The 23,314-nt window shown below is 37.2% G+C and overlaps 2 protein-coding genes across 3 annotated transcripts in view; one reads left to right on the top strand and one right to left on the bottom strand.

The window, feature by feature from the left end:
* Window positions 1-19,093, top strand: part of itga6a (integrin, alpha 6a) — a 30,626-nt gene extending 11,533 nt beyond the window's left edge. The window contains exons 2-26 of one of the 2 annotated variants that reach the window (XM_051118938.1): window positions 2,763-2,890; window positions 4,408-4,487; window positions 4,620-4,881; window positions 6,172-6,303; window positions 6,406-6,619; window positions 6,702-6,895; window positions 6,991-7,085; window positions 7,503-7,630; window positions 7,718-7,807; window positions 7,902-7,963; window positions 9,235-9,404; window positions 9,749-9,892; window positions 10,026-10,141; window positions 10,426-10,585; window positions 10,868-10,951; window positions 11,028-11,107; window positions 11,224-11,301; window positions 13,612-13,714; window positions 13,817-13,993; window positions 14,188-14,286; window positions 14,371-14,481; window positions 14,572-14,670; window positions 14,785-14,910; window positions 17,248-17,363; window positions 17,656-17,792. In XM_051118938.1, coding sequence (XP_050974895.1) covers window positions 2,763-2,890; window positions 4,408-4,487; window positions 4,620-4,881; window positions 6,172-6,303; window positions 6,406-6,619; window positions 6,702-6,895; window positions 6,991-7,085; window positions 7,503-7,630; window positions 7,718-7,807; window positions 7,902-7,963; window positions 9,235-9,404; window positions 9,749-9,892; window positions 10,026-10,141; window positions 10,426-10,585; window positions 10,868-10,951; window positions 11,028-11,107; window positions 11,224-11,301; window positions 13,612-13,714; window positions 13,817-13,993; window positions 14,188-14,286; window positions 14,371-14,481; window positions 14,572-14,670; window positions 14,785-14,910; window positions 17,248-17,349 — 3,034 coding nt within the window. In that variant the 3' untranslated portion in view covers window positions 17,350-17,363; window positions 17,656-17,792. Of the gene's footprint in view, window positions 1-2,762; window positions 2,891-4,407; window positions 4,488-4,619; window positions 4,882-6,171; window positions 6,304-6,405; window positions 6,620-6,701; window positions 6,896-6,990; window positions 7,086-7,502; window positions 7,631-7,717; window positions 7,808-7,901; window positions 7,964-9,234; window positions 9,405-9,748; window positions 9,893-10,025; window positions 10,142-10,425; window positions 10,586-10,867; window positions 10,952-11,027; window positions 11,108-11,223; window positions 11,302-13,611; window positions 13,715-13,816; window positions 13,994-14,187; window positions 14,287-14,370; window positions 14,482-14,571; window positions 14,671-14,784; window positions 14,911-17,247; window positions 17,364-17,655 lie in introns of both variants that reach the window. The other variant, XM_051118937.1, reaches the window with a different exon arrangement.
* A 2,080-nt stretch (window positions 19,094-21,173) lies between these two features.
* Window positions 21,174-22,718, bottom strand: LOC127170745 (ubiquitin carboxyl-terminal hydrolase 37-like). The gene is made up of 5 exons (XM_051118954.1): window positions 22,624-22,718; window positions 22,435-22,538; window positions 21,859-21,934; window positions 21,617-21,755; window positions 21,174-21,540 (listed from the first exon to the last, which is right to left on the bottom strand). The coding sequence occupies exons 2-5, from the start codon at window positions 22,468-22,470 to the stop codon at window positions 21,537-21,539; spliced, it is 255 nt and encodes an 84-aa protein (XP_050974911.1). The 5' UTR covers window positions 22,471-22,538; window positions 22,624-22,718; the 3' UTR covers window positions 21,174-21,536.
* Between the last annotated feature and the right edge of the window lie 596 nt (window positions 22,719-23,314).

Here is a 23,314-nt window from a genome sequence, read left to right as displayed (position 1 = left end):
ACTATTCCTGCTTTATAAGCAGCCATTGAAATGCAACATCACTTGCATGACTCAGGACTCATGCAAGTGACTGCATCCCATATTAAATTCTTTTCAACGGTGATTTAAAAAAGACACATGATTGGGGCTTCCCCCCAAATCTACGCCTATGCGTGTGTCTTTTGTTCTGGTCTGATGACAGCAGTGTGTATGTAAATAATTGATTTGGTGCAGCTGGCTGATGGGTGTTGGAAACAGGAAGACACCCGCTGATGAAATGATCTGTCACATCCTCTTCATCAGAAAGCACTCGTCTTATTTACGAAAGACTGATAATTACATCATAATTACATGGTTTTTCCTGTGTTTAGTCTTGCTACCAATCTATGGCTCTGTTCCAAAATCATCTATGGTAGCAAATAGCGCTCCTCATGTGAACCTCATGAGGGAGACTCAACTAAAGGAGATGGTCATACAGTTTTTGTTCCATTTACTTCAGTTCATACATATGTAAATTCTAAAGACTAAAAGCACAAGCTCATGTGAATTTTATGGCATTCCAAAGTTAAAGTTAGTAAACTCTGACCTGTGGATTCATATCACATGACCAACAGAAGATTGACGGTATATAACCTCTTAGCAGGATTAAATGTTAAATCTGCAGGATTGCAGCAGTAAAGTGGAGTAGACTGCTTTTTTTTATTTGGTACATTTTCAATGTATTTTGTGTTGAATTTTGTTTTTAAAGACACCTCAGAATGTTACAATATCAGATTTTCACTACATGATTATGGTGGCCAAAACAATTCATAATGATATTATAGAAATTCTAATAATAATAATAATAAAGGTACCAGTGGTGTCAAATTCATGTTTAACTCTATACAAGTGTAGAGAGGTAACCATATACAAAAATGAACAAAAACAACTTACTGTTGATTGGCACTTCCTAGAATCTAACACCCTGTCTTTTTTATAGACTCAAAAAACGCTGTGGTTAGAGTGTCTCACTTTTGTCTGTCATTCAGTTCCAACATAAGTTTGTACAGCAGTAGTAGGTACTAGGGGTGTAACGGTACACAGATGACACGGTTCAGTACGTACCTCGGTTCGGGGGGTCATGGTTCGATACAATTTCTGTACAACAGGGAAAAACAGTTCTACTGTGCTAGATTTTGTTTCATTTATTTTAAACAGACAGTAGTACAAATTACAATTTTTTTTTCCACCTACATGTGAAAATACTAAATATTATATCAAATTATAATGTCATATATAGGCTATAAAATCTGCAGTACATATATACATACAAGGAATAAATACTTGACATATATTTAATTTAGTTAACTGATAGACAAGGGAGAAAACAGTGCGACAGGTAACGTAGCCTATATTTGCATATACTTGCTGAGTTTCAATTCAGTTTTGTGACTCAAATGGCAGAAAGCGACATCCTATTTGTTTGTTTGTTTTTTTTTGGTTTTTGTTTTGTTTTGTTTGTTTGTTTTTTTGTTTGAGTTGATTTTGCTGGATGAGGAAAGCTGAAGTAATTGCGCCGGCACACACAAACACAAAACGTGTTTTGTGCTGAATTAGAAAGGTAGGATACAAGAGCACAAAGCTCCATTTCGCAGACAGTTGAGTGCGCAAGCCTTTAAAGTAACGTTATACTCAGCACATGATCACTGTCTAGTGGGCTTTGTTTTCAAGTGCGCAACTCCTGGCATTCGCTGTTCTTCTGCCTGTATTCGTTGTGAAGCCTCATGCGCCGAACCGAGATGCCCGTACCGTGACGGTTTGGTACGAGTACATGTATCATTACACCCCTAGTACCCACACTGCTGATGCTCTTACTTTAGGTAGTTAGTTTGTTTTATTTTATGATTACTGGCAACCAGCGAGGTGCAATACCGCCATCTACTATGCTGGAGGGTCAGCTAGATGGCATTAACTGGCATTAGATTATTTATGATATTAGAATATGTGGAGTATCAAAATGATAGTTTGTGTTAATAATATGAAGTATTTTTATGGGTATTGTCAATTTTTTTACTGAGCTTGTCACAGTGAATTCTGGGATTGCCTTTTTAGCTACCTGATTTCATGACGAAAACTTACCTGTGGGTACTTTTTCGCAGACGCAAAATACGTACCAATAATTACATATTACTGCAGTTTCCAACATAAATGAACACTAGAAGCGGTAAAACAGCGAGCACTTGTAATGGTTTTCGTACACAAATGATTACGGCTCCATCTATTTCGCTTTCCAGTCACAACAGGCTTGCTCAGTAGCTCAGCCGGCATGGAATTGGACTTAGGATGTAGAGTTCTTGGGTATGAATCCTGTGAAAAACATGACTCAAGCTAAAATGGCATGCTTGCAAATGCGTTTTTACGTCACATTCGCTTTTGTTCATATTATCGGGTAAGTTTAGATGTAGTGCAGATGGTACATTATTTAAAAAAATCACGGAGCGTTAGAGTGTTAGTGCCACTCGTTGAACATCTTAAGTCAGCAATGCGGTGACACAAAACCAAAGCCACATAAAACATACCAAATGCACGCTCATCTGTTCTTTTAGCCGCATTCAGTGGATGTTTCACATTGATTATATCACAAAACGTACATGGCGGTACGTATTTGGCATCTTGCGAAAAAGTTCCCATTTTCATCATGAGATCAGGTTGCTTTTTCAAAACAGGAGACAAGCAATGCTGGTTAAAATTTGGCCATTGTTGGAAGTAACTGAAAAATTTTATTTCTTTATTTATTTCCACAGATTGTTGATCGGTGCTCCTAAAGCCAGGGCTTTGTCCAATCAGGGAGCAAACATCACAGGTGGGCTGTACAGCTGTGACATCACCAGCCATCCTGATGACTGCACTCGAGTGGACTTTGACAATGATGGTACGCAGAAAAAGTTTCTTATAGATTCAAAAATATTTGTGCCAGAGATTTAAAGGAAAAGTTCACTTCTGGAAAAAAAAAGTACAGATAATTTACACACCCCCTTGTCATTCAAGATGTTTATGTCTTTCTTTCTACAGTTGTAAAGAAACTATGTTTCAAGACAGTTAGGGATGCAGCGATTTAGAACGATTTTGAAATTGGAGGAGAAAATGAGATGGGAGTTTTTTGACATACCCTAACTGTCTTAAAGGGGTCATCGGATGCTAAGTTCACTTTTACATGTTGTTTAAACATTAATGTGTGTTGACTGTGTATGTACAAATCTACCCTATAATGATACAAATCCATGCAGTGGTTTTTAATTAATCTGTAAAAAATAATATCCAGTTTTTAAAATCGAGCCATTCTCAGATGCCTGTCAGTGTGGCGTCACACCCACAGAGGCCGCTCCCACGATATTGATTGACATGAGCGTCTTACCGCAGATCAGCTGTAACAGTCCGACCTCCATTGTTTTGATGCTGGAGTAGGGATGTAAGTTAGACAAGAATATCTCCGACTGAGATGTTGTGTTGCTGGATGTAACAATGAACATAGTGGTTGTCAGTGGTCGGAATGCACCTCCCGATCTACATAAATGCGTCTGTGTTCGCGCAAATCATTTGTGATCCAGCTTCACCTACAGCAGAAGTGAGTGTAAGGGTTTTTTTATGAATCTCTGCAATCACCTTTCCTAACAACGTGCTAGTTAACAAGTTTTGAGTCTAAACGCGCTAAATGCAGCTAAAGTAAACAGGCTCGTCACTCCACAGAGAGAAGAGAGGGGCGGGGTGAGCACAGCTCATTTGCATTTAAAGGAACAATCCCTCAGAATGGGTTCATTTTTGCAGAGCTCATTTTGTAAAATGTGTGTTGTTTTACACTACCATTGAGAATTTTTACCAAAGTATATTACAGACTTTTCATTAAGACCCTAAAGAGTCATATAAACTTGTGGAAAATGGGGATCCGATGACCCCTTTAAACACAGAGTTCACGCAGAGCTAGACAAGACGAGGTCTTGAGATTATAAATTGTCGATTTTTTTAGAAAATAACCTATCGTTTCACTAGATAAGACCCTTCTTCCTCGGCTGGGATCGTTTAGAGCCCTTTGAAGCTGCATTTAAACTACATTTTGGAAGTTCAAACTCACATGCACCATAGAAGTCCACTATATGGAGAAAAATCCTGAAATGTTTTCCTCAAAAGACATAATTTCTTTGCAACTGAAGAAAGAAAGAAAGATCTGAATATCTTAGATGACAAGGGCGTGAGTACGTTATCTGCAAGCTTTTGTTCTGGAACTGTACTAATCCTTTAACAATATCTAATTTCAAGCATGTACAGTAGATGTCTACTGACTGGTGTTTTGATGTTTCATCGGTTTCAGTGCTCATCAAGTCAAAAGTGCCAGGACTTTTTGATGTTGAATTCTAATCAAGACTTGATTTCTGTTCATATTTATTCTCACAGTTGATGCTCGTGTGGAGAATAAGGAGAACCAGTGGATGGGTGTAACTGTTCAAAGTCAAGGACCTGGAGGCAAGATTGTGGTACGTCAGAACATTAATTGACATCCAATTACAGTGTCTTTACTTTGACATTTTACATTTATTTTCTGGTTATCATGCAATGACACTGTATTATATCAGCACAGAGTTCTAGCTTCTTTCATTGTGTCTCAGACATGTGCCCATCGATACCAGCGTCTGTTGTTCCCCAACTCACCGCAAGAGGCACGTGATATCACGGGACGCTGCTATATGCTCAGTCAGGACCTGAGCATCGACAGCCAATCAGATGAGGATGGGGGGAACTGGAAATTCTGTGATGGCCGCACCAGGGGTCATGAAAGATTCGGGGCCTGTCAGCAGGGCTTGGCTGCCACCTTCACTAAAGATTACCATTATGTCGTCTTTGGGGCACCAGGGGCGTACAACTGGAAAGGTAGAAAAGACATTTGCTGCAAAAGATGAATGCACGCACACATGCACACGCACACACAGACACTCACACACATATTGGATAAAAATCATGGCTAGATTTTGACTGTTGTCCTGAAGTCTGGTCCATTCCGAAATACTAAACAAGCAGAAAATGTATTTTTACTATATATTCACATTCCTGTCCATCAGTAAGTTAAAACATCATTTAACAGAAAGAACTCATAAAATGAAGCAAAATATGTGTGAGATGGACTGTGTGTGGTCTGGGTGTGTCATCTGAGGCTTAGACCAGAGCAGAAATGACTCACAGGTCACTGTTTTGACCTTTGGCAAGGTCTTACCTCATAGACATCTCATACTGCTATAATTTATTTATTATGATGGACTGATCCATAAAAATAGCCAGTGTTTTCACTTACATGTTTTATATGCGTGGTGACCCCCACTGGTGAGGTGGAGCACTGCAACAGCTCTCATTTATTATTTCATCAGTTCACACAATTTTAGTCCTTTGTGAAAAAAGTACACTTTAGCATATTTGCTAAAAGTACTTATTACAGACATAAGATACTTATTATAAATATACTATAAAAATATACTTTTAAGTGTAAACTGTGTGTAATATTTTCAGACACTTAATTATTATCTGCAATTGAATTAAAATGTGTTATAATTTAGATTGTATAAAATTTTAAAGTTTATTCTAGACACACTTAAGACGGACTTAAGTACATCTTTTTATTTAATTTCACAAATATTGTCTTTGAAATATGATTAAAGTGTACTGCCAAATGTACTGACAAGCGTTTATGCTAAATCTTGAAACTTGTATGTCATGTATTCATATATATTTGTAGTACAATTTTTTTACGATGAAGTTGTAATTGAATACATAAAAATATATTAATTTATATAAATGTAATTAAAATTACAATCAAGTACTGAACATGTGCTTTGATATGGTAGTTAACACGTCAAAATTAATGTACTTCTTTAATGCATGACAAATGATTATTAAACAATGAATTGAAATGCACTTTAAAGTAAAACTTTTGACCCTTTTTTCTCAAGTGTGTTAAGAAACAATCAAGAAAGTGTGCTCTCGTTAAAAACACTTAAGTGGTCTTTTATTTAATTAAATTTGAAGTACACTACAAGTGCACATGCAAAACAATTAACCACACATCTTTTTCACAAAGGTTTGCACAAATTAATATTACATGATCATTTGTTTTCTTTAATCACCAAAATCGTGTTGTTTAGTGCTCACTGCATCACATCTGTTCTCTAGGTATAGTGCGTGTCGAGCAGAAGAACAACACTCTGCTGGAAATGGGCTTTTTTGATGATGGTCCTTATGAGGTTGGGGATGAAAACCGGCTGGATCCAAATCTAGTGCCAGTACCTGCCAACAGTTACTTAGGTGAGTGTGAGAACCATGCACGTCTGTGTTTGTGTGTGCTGCGGTCAGCTATTGCATTTTGAGGTTCATGCGTTTGTGACACTGAGTCTCGCGTACATACAGGATTCTCTCTAGATTCCGGCCACAGTATTACAGAGAAAGGCAAACTCATCATAGTGTCAGGAGCACCGAGAGCCAATCACAGCGGTGCAGTGGTGTTTCTGCGGAAGGAAGGCGAAATGTCTACCATGCTCACACCTGAACATGTTCTGGAAGGACCAGGACTTGCATCCTCCTTTGGATATGATGTCGCTGTGGTGGACCTGAATGGAGATGGGTAGGCAACTCAAGATCTCTTAAAAAACAAAGGACCTACTGAAAATGAGTGGACAGCTGAATTGTGTTGATTGTCCCTCCAGTTGGCAGGATGTTGTGGTTGGTGCACCCCAGTTCTTCCAGAGAGATGAGGAAGTTGGTGGAGCTGTGTATGTTTACATCAATAGGGCTGGAAGGTGGAAGGACGTCATTCCTACTCGCCTAAATGGAACGAAAGACTCCATGTTCGGACTGGCTGTGGAGAACATTGGAGACATCAATCTGGATTCGTTTGAAGGTTAAATGAAGGAGTTGTTTTTTAGCTTTGGATGCAAATACTGAATTCTTTTGGAATGTTCAGGTTCTTTAATATTCTTCCCGCTTCTATCTCAGATATTGCAGTAGGTGCTCCATACGCAGACTCTGGGTTTGGTAGTGTCTACATCTACCACGGATCTGCTGACGGCATCAATACCACACCAGCTCAGGTTAGACACTCTCCACTGTCTGTCTGTGTCAGTTTTCTCTTCTGTCTGCAGTTTTAATGGATGTATCAGTGAAAAATTACTTGGATCAAATATTGGTGGAACTGAAAGTAATAAATGGCACTATGAGACTCATTTTCCAGTGTTATCCTCTTTAAAAGCTTTTCCATTTTCAGCATAAAACATTGGTGGAAAAATAGATACTTACTTGGTTTTATACATTAGATATTTCATTGAATATCTAAATCTAATTAGGTTTTGGTTGATCTAATGTAACTGTACTCTTTCTGTTGTGAACTTCAAAACAAAATAAAACAAATTATGATTTGTTTATACTTTTGTGGTAGTTTTTGCCATTAAACAGTTAATACAGCCTTACCTTTATCTACAAACACTAATACATCTGACATGATCTTGTAGATACTGGAAGGTAAACAGCACAATATTAAAATGTTCGGCTATTCTCTGGCTGGAAACATGGACCTGGATCATAACTCGTACCCTGATCTCGCTGTGGGCTCGCTCTCTGACACCGTTTTTATATACAGGTGCTGATAGCTCACTTCTCATTTCAAAGTCATTACCTGGAGATGTTTTGAGTTGTTATAGCATTGTAACATCCCTCTTGTGTCCAGGTCCAAAACAGTTATTAGCATCAAGAAAGACATCAAGGTGACACCAAAAGAGATTGACTTGATGAAGAAAACATGTGGCAACAGTGTTTGGTGAGATACTTACAAAACAAGAGTAATGTACTAGACATTTTGAACTCTGTCCTGTGGGAAATATTCATGGTCTTTGTTCTTGGATCCTTTATAGCTTGACCGTGGAAGCGTGTTTCTCTTATAAAGCAAACCCTTCCACCTACAACCCTAAACTCTGTAAGTCTGTTTATGCTCTTTTATCGAGAAAAAACATTATCTGTTATGCTTTCGTATTATTTAGTCTAAAGGGTTCACTCCAAGGATGATAACTATAACAATAAAGTTTAATAATCGTTCTAATTATATCAGAAAAGCCATGACGAAACTATAATGATAACGTCACAGAGAAACAATATTGTTAGAATCACTTTGCAGCTGATAAGTGCTAAAAACAATCAGCCAATCATAATCCATTGGACTATAAAGAGCTTGAGGATTTAAAGGGGCCATCGAATGCTAAGTTGACTTTTTCATGTTGTTTGAACATTAATGTGTGTTGGCAGTGTATGTACAAATCTACCCTATAATGATAAAAATCCATGCAGTGGTTTTTAATTAATCTGTAAAAATAATATCCCCTTTTTCAAATTGAGCCATTCTCAGATGCCTGTCGGTGTGCCGTCACGCCCACAGAGGCCACTCCCACGATAGTCGATTGACATTAGCTCTTACCTCAGACCAGCTGTCACAGTCCAGTAACTTTCCTTGTTTCGATGCCGAAGCAGGAATGTAAGTTAGACAAGAATATTTCAGATTGAGCGATTGAGGTGTTGTGTTGCTGGATGTAATAATGAACATAGTGGTCGTCATTTACTCCCAGCATCTGAGCCGCTGAAGATGCAGTAGATTACATTTGTGAAGGGAATTCACCTCCCTGATTCAGCTTCACTTACAGCAGAAGTGTGTATAATCGTTTTTTTATGAATCTTTGCGATCGCCTTTCCTTATAACGTGGTAATTAGAAAGTTTAGCGGCTAAATGCGGCTAAACGCGGCTAAAGTAAACATGCTCATCACTCCACAGAAAGAAGAGAGGTGCAGGGTGAGCAGAGCTCATTTGCATTTAAAGGAACAACCCCTTAGAATGAGATGATTTTTGCAGAGCTGATTTTGACAAGGTAAAAAGGGTGTTGTTTTACAAAACCACTGAGAATTTTTAGTCAAAGTATATTAGAGACTTTTCATTAAGACCCTAAAGAATCATATCAGCTTGTGGAAAATGGGCATCCGATGACCCCTTTAAAGCATATTCCATAATAAACAGAACGCTCACAACCATTGGTGTGGATGCTTATATACTTATCATTTTTGTTAACTTATGTGAATGGTGCTTATGATTTAGTCCAGATGTATTCTGTTATTGCTAGGTGTTCATTGGAGTGCATTTCTTTGTACTAAGATCTGAACCTCAGACATTCTAAATGTTTTTGTTTATTGTTTGTTTGCCAGCCATTTCCTGTACACTTGAGGCAGAGTGGTACCGCAGAAAGCTGGGTCTTCCATCTAGGGTTGTGTTTCTGGATAAGACCACGAACGATCAGGACTTCCAGTCGACCGGCACTCTGGAGCTACGAGGACAGAACAAGAAAGCCTGTTACAAGGCTAAACTCAAATTACAAGTAAATAAAGCTTTAAAGTTATGATGAAACAGTAAAGTAGTGACAGATCTTTCCATAATTGTTTAATTAAAAAGAAATTATGCAGGTCAGGGACTTGGTTCTGTGCATCTGTTCTTGATTGGCTTGTATTTGTTTGCAAGTATCATACATCTGCATTTGTATCATACAGTGCATTGGCAAGATTTTTATTTTTGGGTGCACTATTCCTAGAATTCTCGTTTTGGAATTAGGAACTTTGGAACTATTATGACATTCCAGCAGCCTCTGTTTAAGATTTCATTTAATTAAATGCTTTTTATTTCAGTACATGTTGAATGAGTGGGTTCTGCTGTGCTGGTTTTCAGGAAGGCATTAGGGATAAACTCAGAGCAATTCCTATCGAGGTGTCTGTGGCCATTCAGAGCGCAAAGAGAGGCAAGCGGCAGAGTTCTCTGCCACAACTAACGCCAATACTGGACTCCACTGTGCCCAACAAGACCATCACTGAGGTATAATATAATATAATAGAATGTCAACAATAATGGCTGATTAATAAAGCAATATAAAACAATACAATACAAACAAACAAAGCAATAAAAAACATTGGACTTAAGGTTTGATATACCATCTTTTATGGCCTAGGTTAATTTCCTAAAGGAGGGTTGTGGTACGGACAACATCTGTCAGAGTAATCTACACCTGCAATACAGATTCTGCTACAGGGAGTCCAAACAGGATGTGTTTCCTCCTCTACCACTGTGCGTATCACCCAAAACACATCAGCTCACAGACACTCATTTTAGCTCTGTTTACACCCACTATTAACATCTATTAGACTTGTGAAAAATAAGAAATCTTCATGTATCAATGACATATGTATAGCTGATGATCTTGTATATGTTACAACCACTAAACATCTATTAAACGTTTGATATAAACAAAAATCGTTATATGCCCTGATAGTCTGTTGGATGATAGATTGCATAAAATTTGGTAAATCGATAAACAAGGTTTCTTTGTTGGTGCTAAATCCATCTCTCAGGGAGAAGGGTGTGCCGGTGATTTCTCTGAGTGATCAAAAGGACATTGCTCTGGAGGTCACAGTCAGGAACAAGAATGGAGATGATGCTCATGAAGCGAAATTGGTGGGGCATTTTGATGAATCCCTCTCATATTCTGGATTCAGGTCTCCAAAAAATTCTGTAAGTGGATCACAAATCTAAAAATCTTATCACTTTTCATTATCATTTCACCATTGCAAATAATGCAATTGCTGTATTTCTAAGAGCTATTTATGTTTTTTTATCTTCTTGTTATTTTTGGAGTCAGCTGGTTCTGTTAGGGATTCAACACATTATGATGTATTCTTTTGTTACTTCAATCAGTTACCCATGATCCTTTACAGTGAAGACCTCACAATAAGAGAATAGCAAACTGTCTTATTTGCAATGATGGTGTGTAACCAATCCCCTGTTGTTCGACAGGATAAACATGTGATCTGTGCTGCCAATCAGAATGGCTCCCTAGCAGACTGTGAGCTGGGAAATCCTTTTAAAAGAGATTCAGAGGTCAGTTCTAGTTTAAAGATGCAATATTACTCTATGTCATTACATTGTCATTTTATAACTCTAATGTTTTTTATAGGTAACATTCTATATCATATTGAGCACTGGCAAGATATCACTCGACACCAAAGAGGTTGAGATCGACCTTCAGCTGGAAACGTATGTCTAAAATATCAAAATCATTGTTGATTTAAACATGTCTGATATACTAAAATGCTACAGTAACCCTGTTTATTGTATGATGAATGTACACTGACAGTTCTGTTCTCACACAGAACGAGTTCACAGGAAGGCCTGGGCAAAGTGAAGGCCAAAGCCAAAGTAGTGATTGAACTGCTTCTTTCTGTACAAGGGTACGTATTTAAGCAAACATGCTCTCCGGATAAAATCATTGCTGTCTAGAAAACTGAGACATTTTCTGACTTTCATTATATATTAAGGTAATATTATACCAGTTACGCTATTGTATTCAGTTTTTGTGCAGTATGTGTAGCGGTAGGGTTGGGGGACTCCTAAGTTTAAGTGTCAAAGCATCTAAAGCAAAGGCTGCAAATACTCAAACAGGATTTTCCACAAAGCTGTAGAAATACTGAAATCAATACACTGCTCACTCACCTCTGTACTCTTGAGTACAGCACTTAACCTCAGGTTAAAAGCAACTGTTAATAACTACTGACGTACTGTATATCTCTGCCATCACATACTTACCAGAATGACTCCCCTTGTGAAAAAGAAGTACACTTTAGCATACTTTAGAGTGCTTATTGCTGAAATAATATGCTTTAAAACACTCAAATGTGAAATGAATGTTTTTGACAACATGGTGATTGCAATTAAATCAAAATGTGTTTTAGGTTAAATTATATTAAATTCAGTTAGCTCAAAGTGCTTTGGACCCACTTAGGTACATATTTATGTGTAATTTCAACATTATTTCAGTTTTCTTTAAAACATGGTTAAAGTGTACTGCTGAATGTACTGACAAGCATTTGTGACCCTGGTTTTGTGGTCCAGGGTCACATTTATGCTAAACTAAAATATACTCGAATGTCATTAAATATATTTGTAATTAAGCATTTGTAATGAAGTTGCAATTTAGTATATATTAAACTTAAAAGACTTAAAAATTACATTAAAGTAACACTTTTAATTTGATATTATGTGCACTTTTAAAAGTGTGCTTAGTGTGTTAAATACACACAAGTGTATGCCTTTTATTTCATTGATATTACTGTATCTGCAAGTACAGTTTTTAAAATATATAGCTTTAAGATTTCATGTAGGGGAGCGCGGGGCACAGCCTAACACTTTTTGAATTTCTCAGTTTGTGTAAATCCACGTGGGGTTCAGAGTATAATTTTTTTTTTCCACGTTAATTTCACACTTGTCTTGTACAAATATGTCGCTTTGTTTCATAATTACAGTGTATACGTTTTTCGTTATTTACTTCAGAAGAAAGGAAGTGAAAAGTGACAACATGCCCCGTAGGTGGGGTACATTGTAACATGTGAGGGGCACGTTGTAACATGACCATATGACAGCTTAAAATGTTGTCTGATCGAATGAAAAAAATGTACACGACAAACTAAAATATTTTGTCAATAAAATAAAATGATTAACTTTTTCAAATAAATTAATGGCGTTTTTTAAGAATTAAAAAAATAATTTTTGAGGTTTACAATGAACATCACAACCATACGTGGGACAACCCTGATCGCAAAACATAGCTATGCAGTATAACTCAAAACAATGTGCGCAAAGAGATGAAACACATTCAGAAAAACACTCCCCTCCCTCCAAGCACAGCTCTCATAGAACACGATTACATAAACAACCCAAAATGCTTTACATTTCTTGAAATAATAATTTCTCAAAATTACACGTCGATTGTGAGTCTTTATTTACCTGTTTCTTGTGGTTTCTTTTTAAAATCCATAAAAATAAATAGTAAAAATTACATCGCTAATGTCATAGAATAGCATAGCTTAATATAGCGGAGCAGTGTTACAACGTTCCCCATCAGCGCGACTGGAATATAAAACTGGTTCGTGTCTTCAGCTGACTTGCCAAGCATTACTATCTAAACTGCCCTGGTGAAAAAAACAGCATATGCTGGTAGGTATGTTTTGATGCTGGTTTAAGCTGGTCCTTTGCTGGTTTGTGCTGGTCAGGTTGCTGGTCAAAGACCAGCATAAACCAGCAAAGGACCAGCATAAACCAGCATCAAAACATACCTACCAGCATATGCTGTTTTTTTCACCAGGGTGATAAACAACAGATTGGCGATTAAAATAATAGCAGATTTGTCTCATTTTACATGAATACTAAAAACTGAGAAGAAAAATTTACTTAAGCCAGAAATTTACTTTTACTATGGTAAAAAAAAATATTCAGCGATATCATCAAAAGGCTTTTGAATTTTGCCGCACCTTTTTCTCTGTATAGTGTTGCCATGGCAACTAGTAAATACCGTAAATTTGGTTATGCTAGGGTGTGTGGAAATATTTAAACCACGTGTGTTACAATTAACCCCGCATTAGTTTGTGCCCCGTGCACCCCTACACTTTATTACAGTTAAGTGCACTTTTCTTTAGCTGAGCAATGTCCAGTCTTGTCAGCAAGTATGTTGTGTTTGATTGTTGTGTCTTCTCGTTGTTTATCAGGGTTGCCAAACCATCTCAGGTCTATTTTGGAGGTGAAGTAAGAGGCATGAGCGCCATGAAGAGAGGGGAGGAAGTCGGCAGCTTGGTTGAATATGAATTCAGAGTAAATGTTAAAAGAGTTTTAAAGAATCATACACCTTTTTAAATATCATTTAAGGTATTTTTGAAAAGCTGTATTTTGAACTAAATATTTGATTTTTTGCAGGTGATTAATTTGGGAAAGCCTCTGAAGTCTTTTGGAACTGCATCCCTGAACATCCAGTGGCCTAAAGAAAGCTCTGTGGGGAAATGGCTGCTGTATCTGATGAAGATCAACACCAAGGACCTGCAGTTAGTCACCTGTTCACCTGAGAAAGAGATAAACCCACTCAGACTGAGCGAGGTACCAAATATTAATAGTTTACATCTGAATAAATGTGGTCGAAACATTAAGATGTTTTTCAGTGTTTTAAACTGGTCAAAATATTATGCTAGATGGAGAAAACATTTATAAGAATTGACCTGAATCTGACTAAGGTTGATGATAAACCAAACAACACCACAGACAAAAAGTAAACACATCCGTCACACTTTCAGGAGTCTACATCAAGAAAAAAGCGTGAGCTAGAGGAGCGAAAACCATCTGAGGGGAGTAAAACATCTCTTTTCCCTGACAAGCGCAAGCACAAGATTCTGGTAATGAGACGGTTTTATTTGTATTTGTGGTAAACTTTCATTTTTAGCAATGCCAAAACAGCTGAATGAATGTTTTCCTCATAGTCGTGCAGTGGAGATGCCAGATGTGTGGAGATCAAATGCCCCCTACAGGGCTTGGACAGCACTGCGGTCATCATTTTAAAATCCCGCCTGTGGAATTCCACTTTCCTTGAAGTAAGGACAATAAAGAGTGCCTGTTTTGTTCCTTTGAAAGAATGTCGTGGGTTGTTAAAGCGTCCTGTTTTGTTTTCCTCTCTAAAACAGGATTACGCGTCCTACAATTACCTTGATATAATAGTGAAAGCCTCCATAAGTCTGGATGTTTCTGCCAAGAACATTGTCCTTAAAAATCCTGAGACCCAGGTAACAGAGTTTCCCATTCAAGCATAACACTCTGTGATAATTAAGACATTTAAGCATGTAAATTATACACCATGGCATCAAAACAGCTAGACTTACTTTACGTGTGATGGCCAGGTGAGGCTGACCGTGTTTCCGGAGACAACAGTGACTCCGTTCGGAGGCGTCCCGTGGTGGATCATTCTGGTGGCTGTTTTAGCTGGAATTCTAATGCTGGCTCTTCTAGTTCTGTTACTCTGGAAGGTAATAAGACACTCTCACACGCAAACATAAAGTAAACATAAACCCAATGGCATTATCCGTACGGTTGCTTAAGAAATTTTTCTGGTTGAAAACTTATATGTACTTATATGTAAAACTTATATTTTTAATTCACTTTTTAAATTATTTTTTTCTAGTTTTGTTTATCCTGGTTTACACTTTTAATGGTCCTAAAAGTATTTGGAGACTTAAAAAACTGTCAATAATATTTTTCAAGAGAAATACCACAAATGCACTTTTAAGCGATACAAAAAATAATTTTAAAAATAACAAATAAATAAAAGCATTGTAAAATGCTAAGATACAGACATCCCTTGTGAAAAATAAGTACTTTTATAGTGTATATTTATATTAAATGCAGTTAACTGACCTTTATAGTGCTTTTTGACACACTTAAGGGAGACAGTACATCTTTACATGCAATTTCATACTTCTAATGTAGTTTTTTTTTTAAATCTAAAGTGTATTGCTAAACTAAATATACTTTAATGTAATTTCTACTGGAACTTGTATGTCATATATTTATAATTACACTAATGATGAAGTCGCAATTTAGTGCAAAATATATAGTTTAAACCAGTTTACATACACCAATCTGCAAAATGTTCATTATTTTACCAAAATAAAAGGGATCATACAAAATGCATGTTATTTTTTATTTAGTACTGACCTGAATAAGATATTTCACATAAAAGATGTTTACATATAGTACACAAGAGAAAATAATAGCTGAATTTATAAAAATGCCCGTTCAAGTTCAACACTTGATTCTTAATACTGTGTTGTTACCTGAATGATCCACAGCTGTGTTTTTTGTTCAGTGATATTTGTTCAAGTCCCTTGTTTGTCCTGAACAGTTAAACTGCCTGCTGTTCTTCAGAAAAATTCTCCAGATCCCACAAATTCTTTGGTTTGTCAGCATTTTTGTGCATTTGAACTGTTTCTAACAATGACTGTATGATTTTGAGATCCATCTTTTCACACTGAGGACAACTGAGGGACTCATATGCAACTATTACAGAAGATTCAAACACTCACTGATGCTCCAAAAGGAAAAATTATGCATTAAGGTGAAAACGTTTGAACAGAATGAAGATGTGTGCATTTTTCTTATTTTGTCTAAATATCATATTTTCTCAATTAGTACTGCCCTTCAGAAGCTACAGACGTTACGTACATGTTTCCCAGAAGACAAAATAAGTTAGATTTACTCTAACTTAAATTCAAAAAGTTTTCACCACCCGACTCTTATGTTTCCCCTTTTGGAGCATCAGTGAGTGTTTGAACCTTCTGTAATAGTTGCATATGAGTCCCTCAGTTGTCCTCAGTGTGAAAAGATGCATCTCAAATTCATAGTCATTGTTGGAAAGGGTTCAATTACACAAAAATGCTAAAAAAACAAAGAATTTGTGGGACCTGAAGGATTTTTCTGAAGAACAGCGGGCAGTTTAACTGTTCAGGACAAACAAGGAACAACTATTATTAAACAAAAAACACTTTGGATCATTCAGGTAACAACACAGTTTTAAGAATCAAGTGTATATAAACTTTTGAACGGGGTCATTTTCATTAATTCAACTATTATTTTCTCTTTTGAACTAAATAAATTCTATGTGAAATATCTTATTGAGGTCAGTAATAAATAAAAAAATAATTATTAATTTTGTATGATCCCTCTTATTTTGGTAAAAACATTTAGCAGATTCTGTAAGGTGTATGTAAACTTCTGGATTCAACTGCATAAATCTTTAAATTTAATGTCCAGTATAACTTATACAGATAAAATTTAGTAAGTAATCAAAATAAGTGTAGTTTAACACACAATAACATATTCTACTACTTAAAATGTATTTTAAAAGTGTACTTAAGTGTCATGAGAGTTCGCTGTTGTTGGGTACACTTAAGTAGTGTTTTACTTCATTAATGTTATACTTTCAGCAAGTATATACATTTTTTAATATATTTTTTAAAATTTGAAGTACACAACGAGTGAATATTCAGTACAATCAAAAGGGTTAGTTGATCATGCTGATGTGATTCTCTACACTTATGGTTCCTGTGCTGGGAAACCTGTGTGATCTTGAGAAAAACTGACTTCAGTATTTACTTAAATCACCAATACTTCAGCAAAGACATGAGGCAAAAATGAGGAGCGCAGCCACATTTAATGCAATGACATTCACACATATTTATTCAGGCTTTACTGTCCAAATACTTTTTGTGACCAGTGGATTAATCATATGAAAATATGTGCTAGTGCAGTTCCACTGTCTTATCATGACATGTTTGCAATGACCCCTGAATTTGCCCCCTCTGTAGTGCGGTTTCTTCAAGCGGGCCCAGAAGGACGAGTATGATGCTGCATTTCACAAAGCTGAGATTCACACTCAGCCCTCAGACAAACAGTCCACTGAGGCCTAGCTCTCCTTATCAGGGTAAAACACGATCGCTGCAGCAGATTGGTGTCTGCATGACGTGTGGCCTAACTCACTAACTCATCCTTTGCTTTAACGAAAGGAAGGGAAAGACACATGCTGCACAACGTGCTTCGCTCTTTCCGTGTGAAGCTCAGTTTTGTTTTGTATCGTGTTGATGGGTGTGCTTCTACATGTCCTGTTTTGACAAGCATGTCTTGTGTCTGTGTCCTCCAAAGCGCATAACCCCAAAATAATTTTAAAACCGAGTTTTGAAATGATGCTTAATGTGCTTCTGTTCTTTCTCTGTCAGTGTGGATTTTTCAAACGCTCCAAATATGAGGACAGCGTTCCGAAATATCACGCCGTGAGGATTCGTAAGGAGACGCGTCTTTTGAAAGATGGAAAGGACATGTTAGATCCCTTGGAGAAGAAGCAATGGATGACCACATGGAATGAGAACGAGAGCTACTCATGAGACTGTCTCTGCATTTGCTGTGGACAATTTCCTGCCATCAGGTGTCTCTAGTTGTGAAACATTTCAGAGGAAGGCTCACCTCCACCCAGTCTGTGAGCCCACTGTTGAAGAGAGTAAAATATCACAGGTGTTTGACATGGAGGGGACTTTACATATTCACAAGTTTCCAAAGGGTAAAGACTGACTCCTGGATATCTCTGGGCTTTTTGTTTGCAATCCCACCCCTTCAAAAGTGTTTGTATATTTTTGGAAGATGCATGAGATGCCAAGATGTCTTGATTTTCTTTGTAAATATTTTACAATGCAATTTATTTATTTTGTCTTGTAATTTTGTACCGAGATGCCTACTGCGCATGAACTGCCCAAAGATTATTTTTCATGTTTTTCAGTAACTGTAAGATTAGATTGAATGTTTTGAGGTCTGTCAGGTGAAGCTCAAGCCAGCAGTGTCAGAAGATAAAATAATAAACAAGTCAGTGAGTTACTACTGAAAAATGTTGATCTTTGACCCAATGTTAAGTATACTACAAATGCATTTACATATTATGTACTTAATAAAAATACCCTGCAATTGTACTTCTAGTATACTAAACTGGTATATTTAAAGTCTGTTAAACTGGAACAACTAATTTTGTACTTCATGCACTTTAATTGTGCGGAAGTAGTGCTGAAGTCCACCTAAAGATATACTTACTAGTATATTTGATTGTGCTAAAGTGGAACTATTGCAAATATACTTAGGTACACTTTAAATTATATTGGTCTTTAAATGCAAAAGATATTTAAAGATCACACAGTCCTCATCAATAGTGACATTAAAACATATTTTAGGCTTAATATTAAGAAATGTGCATTGTGCAAATAAAGATTAATTACAATTTTTATATCAGTAAGTCTCAAGCGATATGTCAGTAAAAATGCTAATTGACTTGAACTATACTTAGTATAAAATAAATGCATTTGAAATCTATTCATTTTTTACTAGAGAACACACCTGCCTGTTATTTATAAGAAACCCTGAACACTTTGATTAGCGAGTTCAGGTGTGTTTGATTGTGGTTGGAGCTGAAATCCGCAGGGCAGAAGCTCTCCAGCTCTACTTGTACTGATGTTATTGGTGTTTTTTTTTTTTTTTTGTCTTTGTCAGTCTGTCTTTTGGCTTCAGAACTATTCTGCTCCATTGGTTACGCAGGTGCTGTTTCTCCTGTTTTTTCCGCTGGTAAAACGTGATAATATGTGTTATTGTGTCATTTTTACATTAAAACTACTAGCTTACATACACACGTGCCATCCAGTGAACCAATGAGGATTTTCTTCGATGTTTAGTGCAACACTGCAGGTCACGTCATTTCAAAATGGCAATATATACATTTCTTTACCTATATTTTACTTCCATATATACACTTCTTTACCCCTAAAGGGTGCAAATTACTAACATAAGAATGCATATTACTACAGAAAAAGTACATTTTACTACTAATATGAACCCTTTAAAGCTAAAGAAGATACAAGGGTGTTCCTCTGAAGTTACTGACCCAATGACAAGTTGTTGTATTCCTCTAAAGGTACAAGGTTTTTGTAGCCATTTCTCTGATGTAGTCAACTGACAAATGGATGAAACATTATCAAATAGCTTACTGTTTTAAAGAGCTTTGTTACTCATTCATATACAGTTGAGGTCAAAAGTTTACATACATTTTGCAGTATCTGCAAAATGTTAATTATTTTACCAAAATAAGAGAGATCATATAAAATGCATGCCATTTTTTATTTAGTACTGACCTGAATAAGTTATTTTGATATAAATCTTTTCACACTGAGAACAACTGAGGGACTCATATACAACTATTACAGAAGGTTCAAACACTCACTGATGCTCCAGAAGGAAAAACCATGCATTAAGAGCCAGGGGGTGAAAATTTTTGAACAGAATGAGGATGTGTACATTTTTTTTAATTTTGCCTAAATATCTTTTTTTTTTTTTTTTTTCATTTAGTACTGCCCATCAGAAGTTACAGAAGATACTTACATGTTTCCCAGAAGACAAAATAAGTTAAATTTACCCTGATCTTCAAATTCAAAAAGTTTTCACCCCCTACCTCTTAATGCATGGTTTTTGCTTCTGGAGCATCATTGAGTGTTTATGCATTAAGAGCTGGGGGTGAAAACGTTTGAACAGAATGAAGATGTGTGCATTTTTCTTATTTTGTCTAAATATCATATTTTCTCAATTAGTACTGCCCTTCAGAAGCTACAGACGTTACGTACATGTTTCCCAGAAGACAAAATAAGTTAGATTTACTCTAACTTAAATTCAAAAAGTTTTCACCACCCGACTCTTATGTTTCCCCTTTTGGAGCATCAGTGAGTGTTTGAACCTTCTGTAATAGTTGCATATGAGTCCCTCAATTGTCCTCAGTGTGAAAAGATGGATCTTAAAATCATACAATTATTGTTGGAAAAGGTTCAAATACGCAAAAATGCTAAAAACCCCAAAAATTTGTGGGACCTAAAGGATTTTTCTGAAGAACAGCAGGCAGTTTAACTGTCCAGGAAAAACAAGGAACTCATGAACAACTATCACTAAACAAAAAAACAAACCTTTTGAGCTCAATTTTTACTGGGACATTACTGTAAATGTTGCATTTTGATGGAGATTACTGTACACAGACCTGAGAATTATATTTCAGCAATCATGTTGTGTTTGTTTTCTATCAACTTGTTTAGAATCAGAACAAGTGATAGCAGATTCATCAAATGGTTTTGCAAAAAGGTTTCACTGAAGGAAACAAAACTTGCAATGTTTTCCTTTTATTATTTAGAAGGGGAAAAAAGTTTCAAAATATGATCACACTTTTTTGATGGGGTCTGTGCCCTGTAATGGGGGTAAGGGCCCAACGAGGGAGAGGGGGCCCAGAATATGATTTATACTGAGGTGGACCACTCCCAACCAGGGGCCCCGAGTCAATATGCTGTTCAGAGGGCCAAGAAACTATAGTGACGCCCCTGGCCCCAATACTGATGAAAAGACTCAAGCTCATTTCGACCTCTGTGTACCTTTTAGATTCCTCACCCCTAAGACACTATTATGAAGGCACAGAAACTTGACCCATCTCCTGAAGTCTCAACTGTTTACTGGCAGTGAGGATATCTGTACAGACACCTCAATCAAAACAAGTGTAAGGAGTATGAGACTTTAAAGTTCTCTGTCAGAAGATGCAGGTTAGAGAATGGCAGAGAAGCTCTCACCTGACTGTACAGTTCCGAGAAGATGTGAAGCTCTCATGATTGAGACAAAGCTGGTATATTGATGGTATATTTTATTTATTCATTTATTTATTTAAAGTGCTGATAGTATTAGGTACAATCTTCTTCTCTTGGGTTCACATGATGAACCACAGATGTACAGTAGATGAATGCATTTCTCCAGTGATGAAGGCCATGAGGCAAGCAATGCTGACTGCCAGGGAAAGTACTGCTAGTCAAACCGTCAGGCATTGTTAACTGAAATGCCTTCAGAAACTGGCATGCAGTCGGTTGTTCTGGTGGGAGATTTGATGGCCAGGATGACCATGAGGATCTGAGGAGGACAGATGAGCTGGAGTTTAGAGACTGGCAGCTGGAGGAACCACAGAAGGATCTTCACTAAGCTGTTATTTAGCTTTAGATGTGTTTCCTCTCTCTTTTTAAAAACTGCATCATGAACCAGCCACCGTTCAGCTGCAAAAGAACAGTGATTTAAAACAACTGACCTGAGCACCGAACATTATACCACTAGTATTGTGCTACTATTTACCTCTTCACATAGAAGAGCATGTAGCCGTTCTTCCTGATGTCACGTGATGCCTTTGACCAGCTGGATTTTCTGATGCTGGTATCACTGCATTCCAGCCATCCTGATCCACTGACGTCACGGATGTGACTGATGTAGTGCCCTAAAAGACAAAAGAGAAACTTCAGTGTGATGCTTAATGATGAACATGTGAATGAGACAAACTGTAGAACAAATGTATGTACAAATGTAGAACAAACTCTTACCACAAAACAAACTGCGGCCCAGATGTGACACGACACCAGCTAGTTTGTACTGTGTGCTGCTGTCTGATGCCTCCACCTGTTAAACCCAAACACAGATTATTAGATAATGCTGCTGCATTTCAAATGTTTCTCAGCATCCTCCTCTATTTCCCTTCTTTCATCTATCTATCTGTCTGTCTATCTATCCATCTATCTATTTATCTATCTATCTGTCTATCTATCTATCTATCTATCTATCTATCTATCTATCTATCTGTCTGTCTGTCTGTCTGTCTGTCTATCTATCTATGAAATGCTGTCTGTATCTTTCCTGTGGTCCTGCAGGCTCTGCTCTATTCTTCTTTCTCTCTTGCTGCTGTTTCTGGCTTTTTTCATTCACCACTGTGATCTCTTTGCTCTCTGTTGAAGATCATACATCACACAAGAAAACAATTCAGTAATTATTCAGTGCATAAACACTATTCAAATGTTGTTTTTCAGAGCAAACATCATCCTCACGCTGTCTTTTAGGCTGATTGATGTAAATGTTTCATTACTGGCCAGCAGAGGGCAGATGTTTGATGAACTGACATATACCTGCACTGCTGGATAGTGAAAACTCTTCTGGAACATCTAGACGATCCTCCAGCTTGCACATTGAAGATGTGACATCAAAGCGCATGACTAGAAGCACCAGGACCCTGTAGAGAGATTCAGAAGACGTTATGGCTACAGTTCATGTTTAGCTATTCTGCAGAATACTAGCTGATTAACAGGGTGTCCTACCGTGGAAGTGTGATTAATTCCAGCGCCTCAGAGGACGTAGTGCCGGCGCACTCACTGCATGAGCAGTCAAACGAAGATGTCTGGAGAAAACAAACAACACATACACCATCCAATCAAAAATGACATAAACTTGTTGACCTAATACATCCTGCTGCTAATGTGATGTAATTAGTGATGTCACTTACTTTGAAGTACTGCTGCAGGCTGTCTGTGAGGCATCCTTGAGGACTGATGACCAGTGAGAGGTAGTTGTAATCCTCTCTAAAACTCCTCTGGAAGCCACAGCTGAAACGACAGAAGAACATCAGCATCACATAAATGAGTCTGAGAATCTGAAACGAGTGCAGGTGTGGATGTGTGATGTTACCTGTTGCAGGTGCGCAGGCGGTTGAGCTGGAACTCCATGTTTGCTACTGGGCAAGTGTATTTAGGCCAGGAGCTCTGCAGAAGCTCGCCCTCATCCTTCAGATAAGACAGGCAAACCATCAAGAACTCATGGGCGTCCTGGAGAAGAAAGAGTGAAGATGATGAGGTTAAATGCAATTAAAAAAAAACTATATATATATATATATATATATATTCAGTTCATCTGCTCCCTCACCTGCTGATGGTCTCCTAAAAAATCAGGATGGCGAGTTTCAATGCAGGCCTTTACTGTAGACAAGAGCTTTGCCTTCAGCTTCTTGTCATT

Source organism: Labeo rohita, chromosome 9, assembly GCF_022985175.1.
Source record: "Labeo rohita strain BAU-BD-2019 chromosome 9, IGBB_LRoh.1.0, whole genome shotgun sequence".
In the NCBI taxonomy this organism is placed as follows: domain Eukaryota; kingdom Metazoa; phylum Chordata; class Actinopteri; order Cypriniformes; family Cyprinidae; genus Labeo; species Labeo rohita.
The sequence above is the reverse complement of the archived record's forward strand: the minus strand, read 5'-3'. Positions and strand labels throughout refer to the sequence as shown.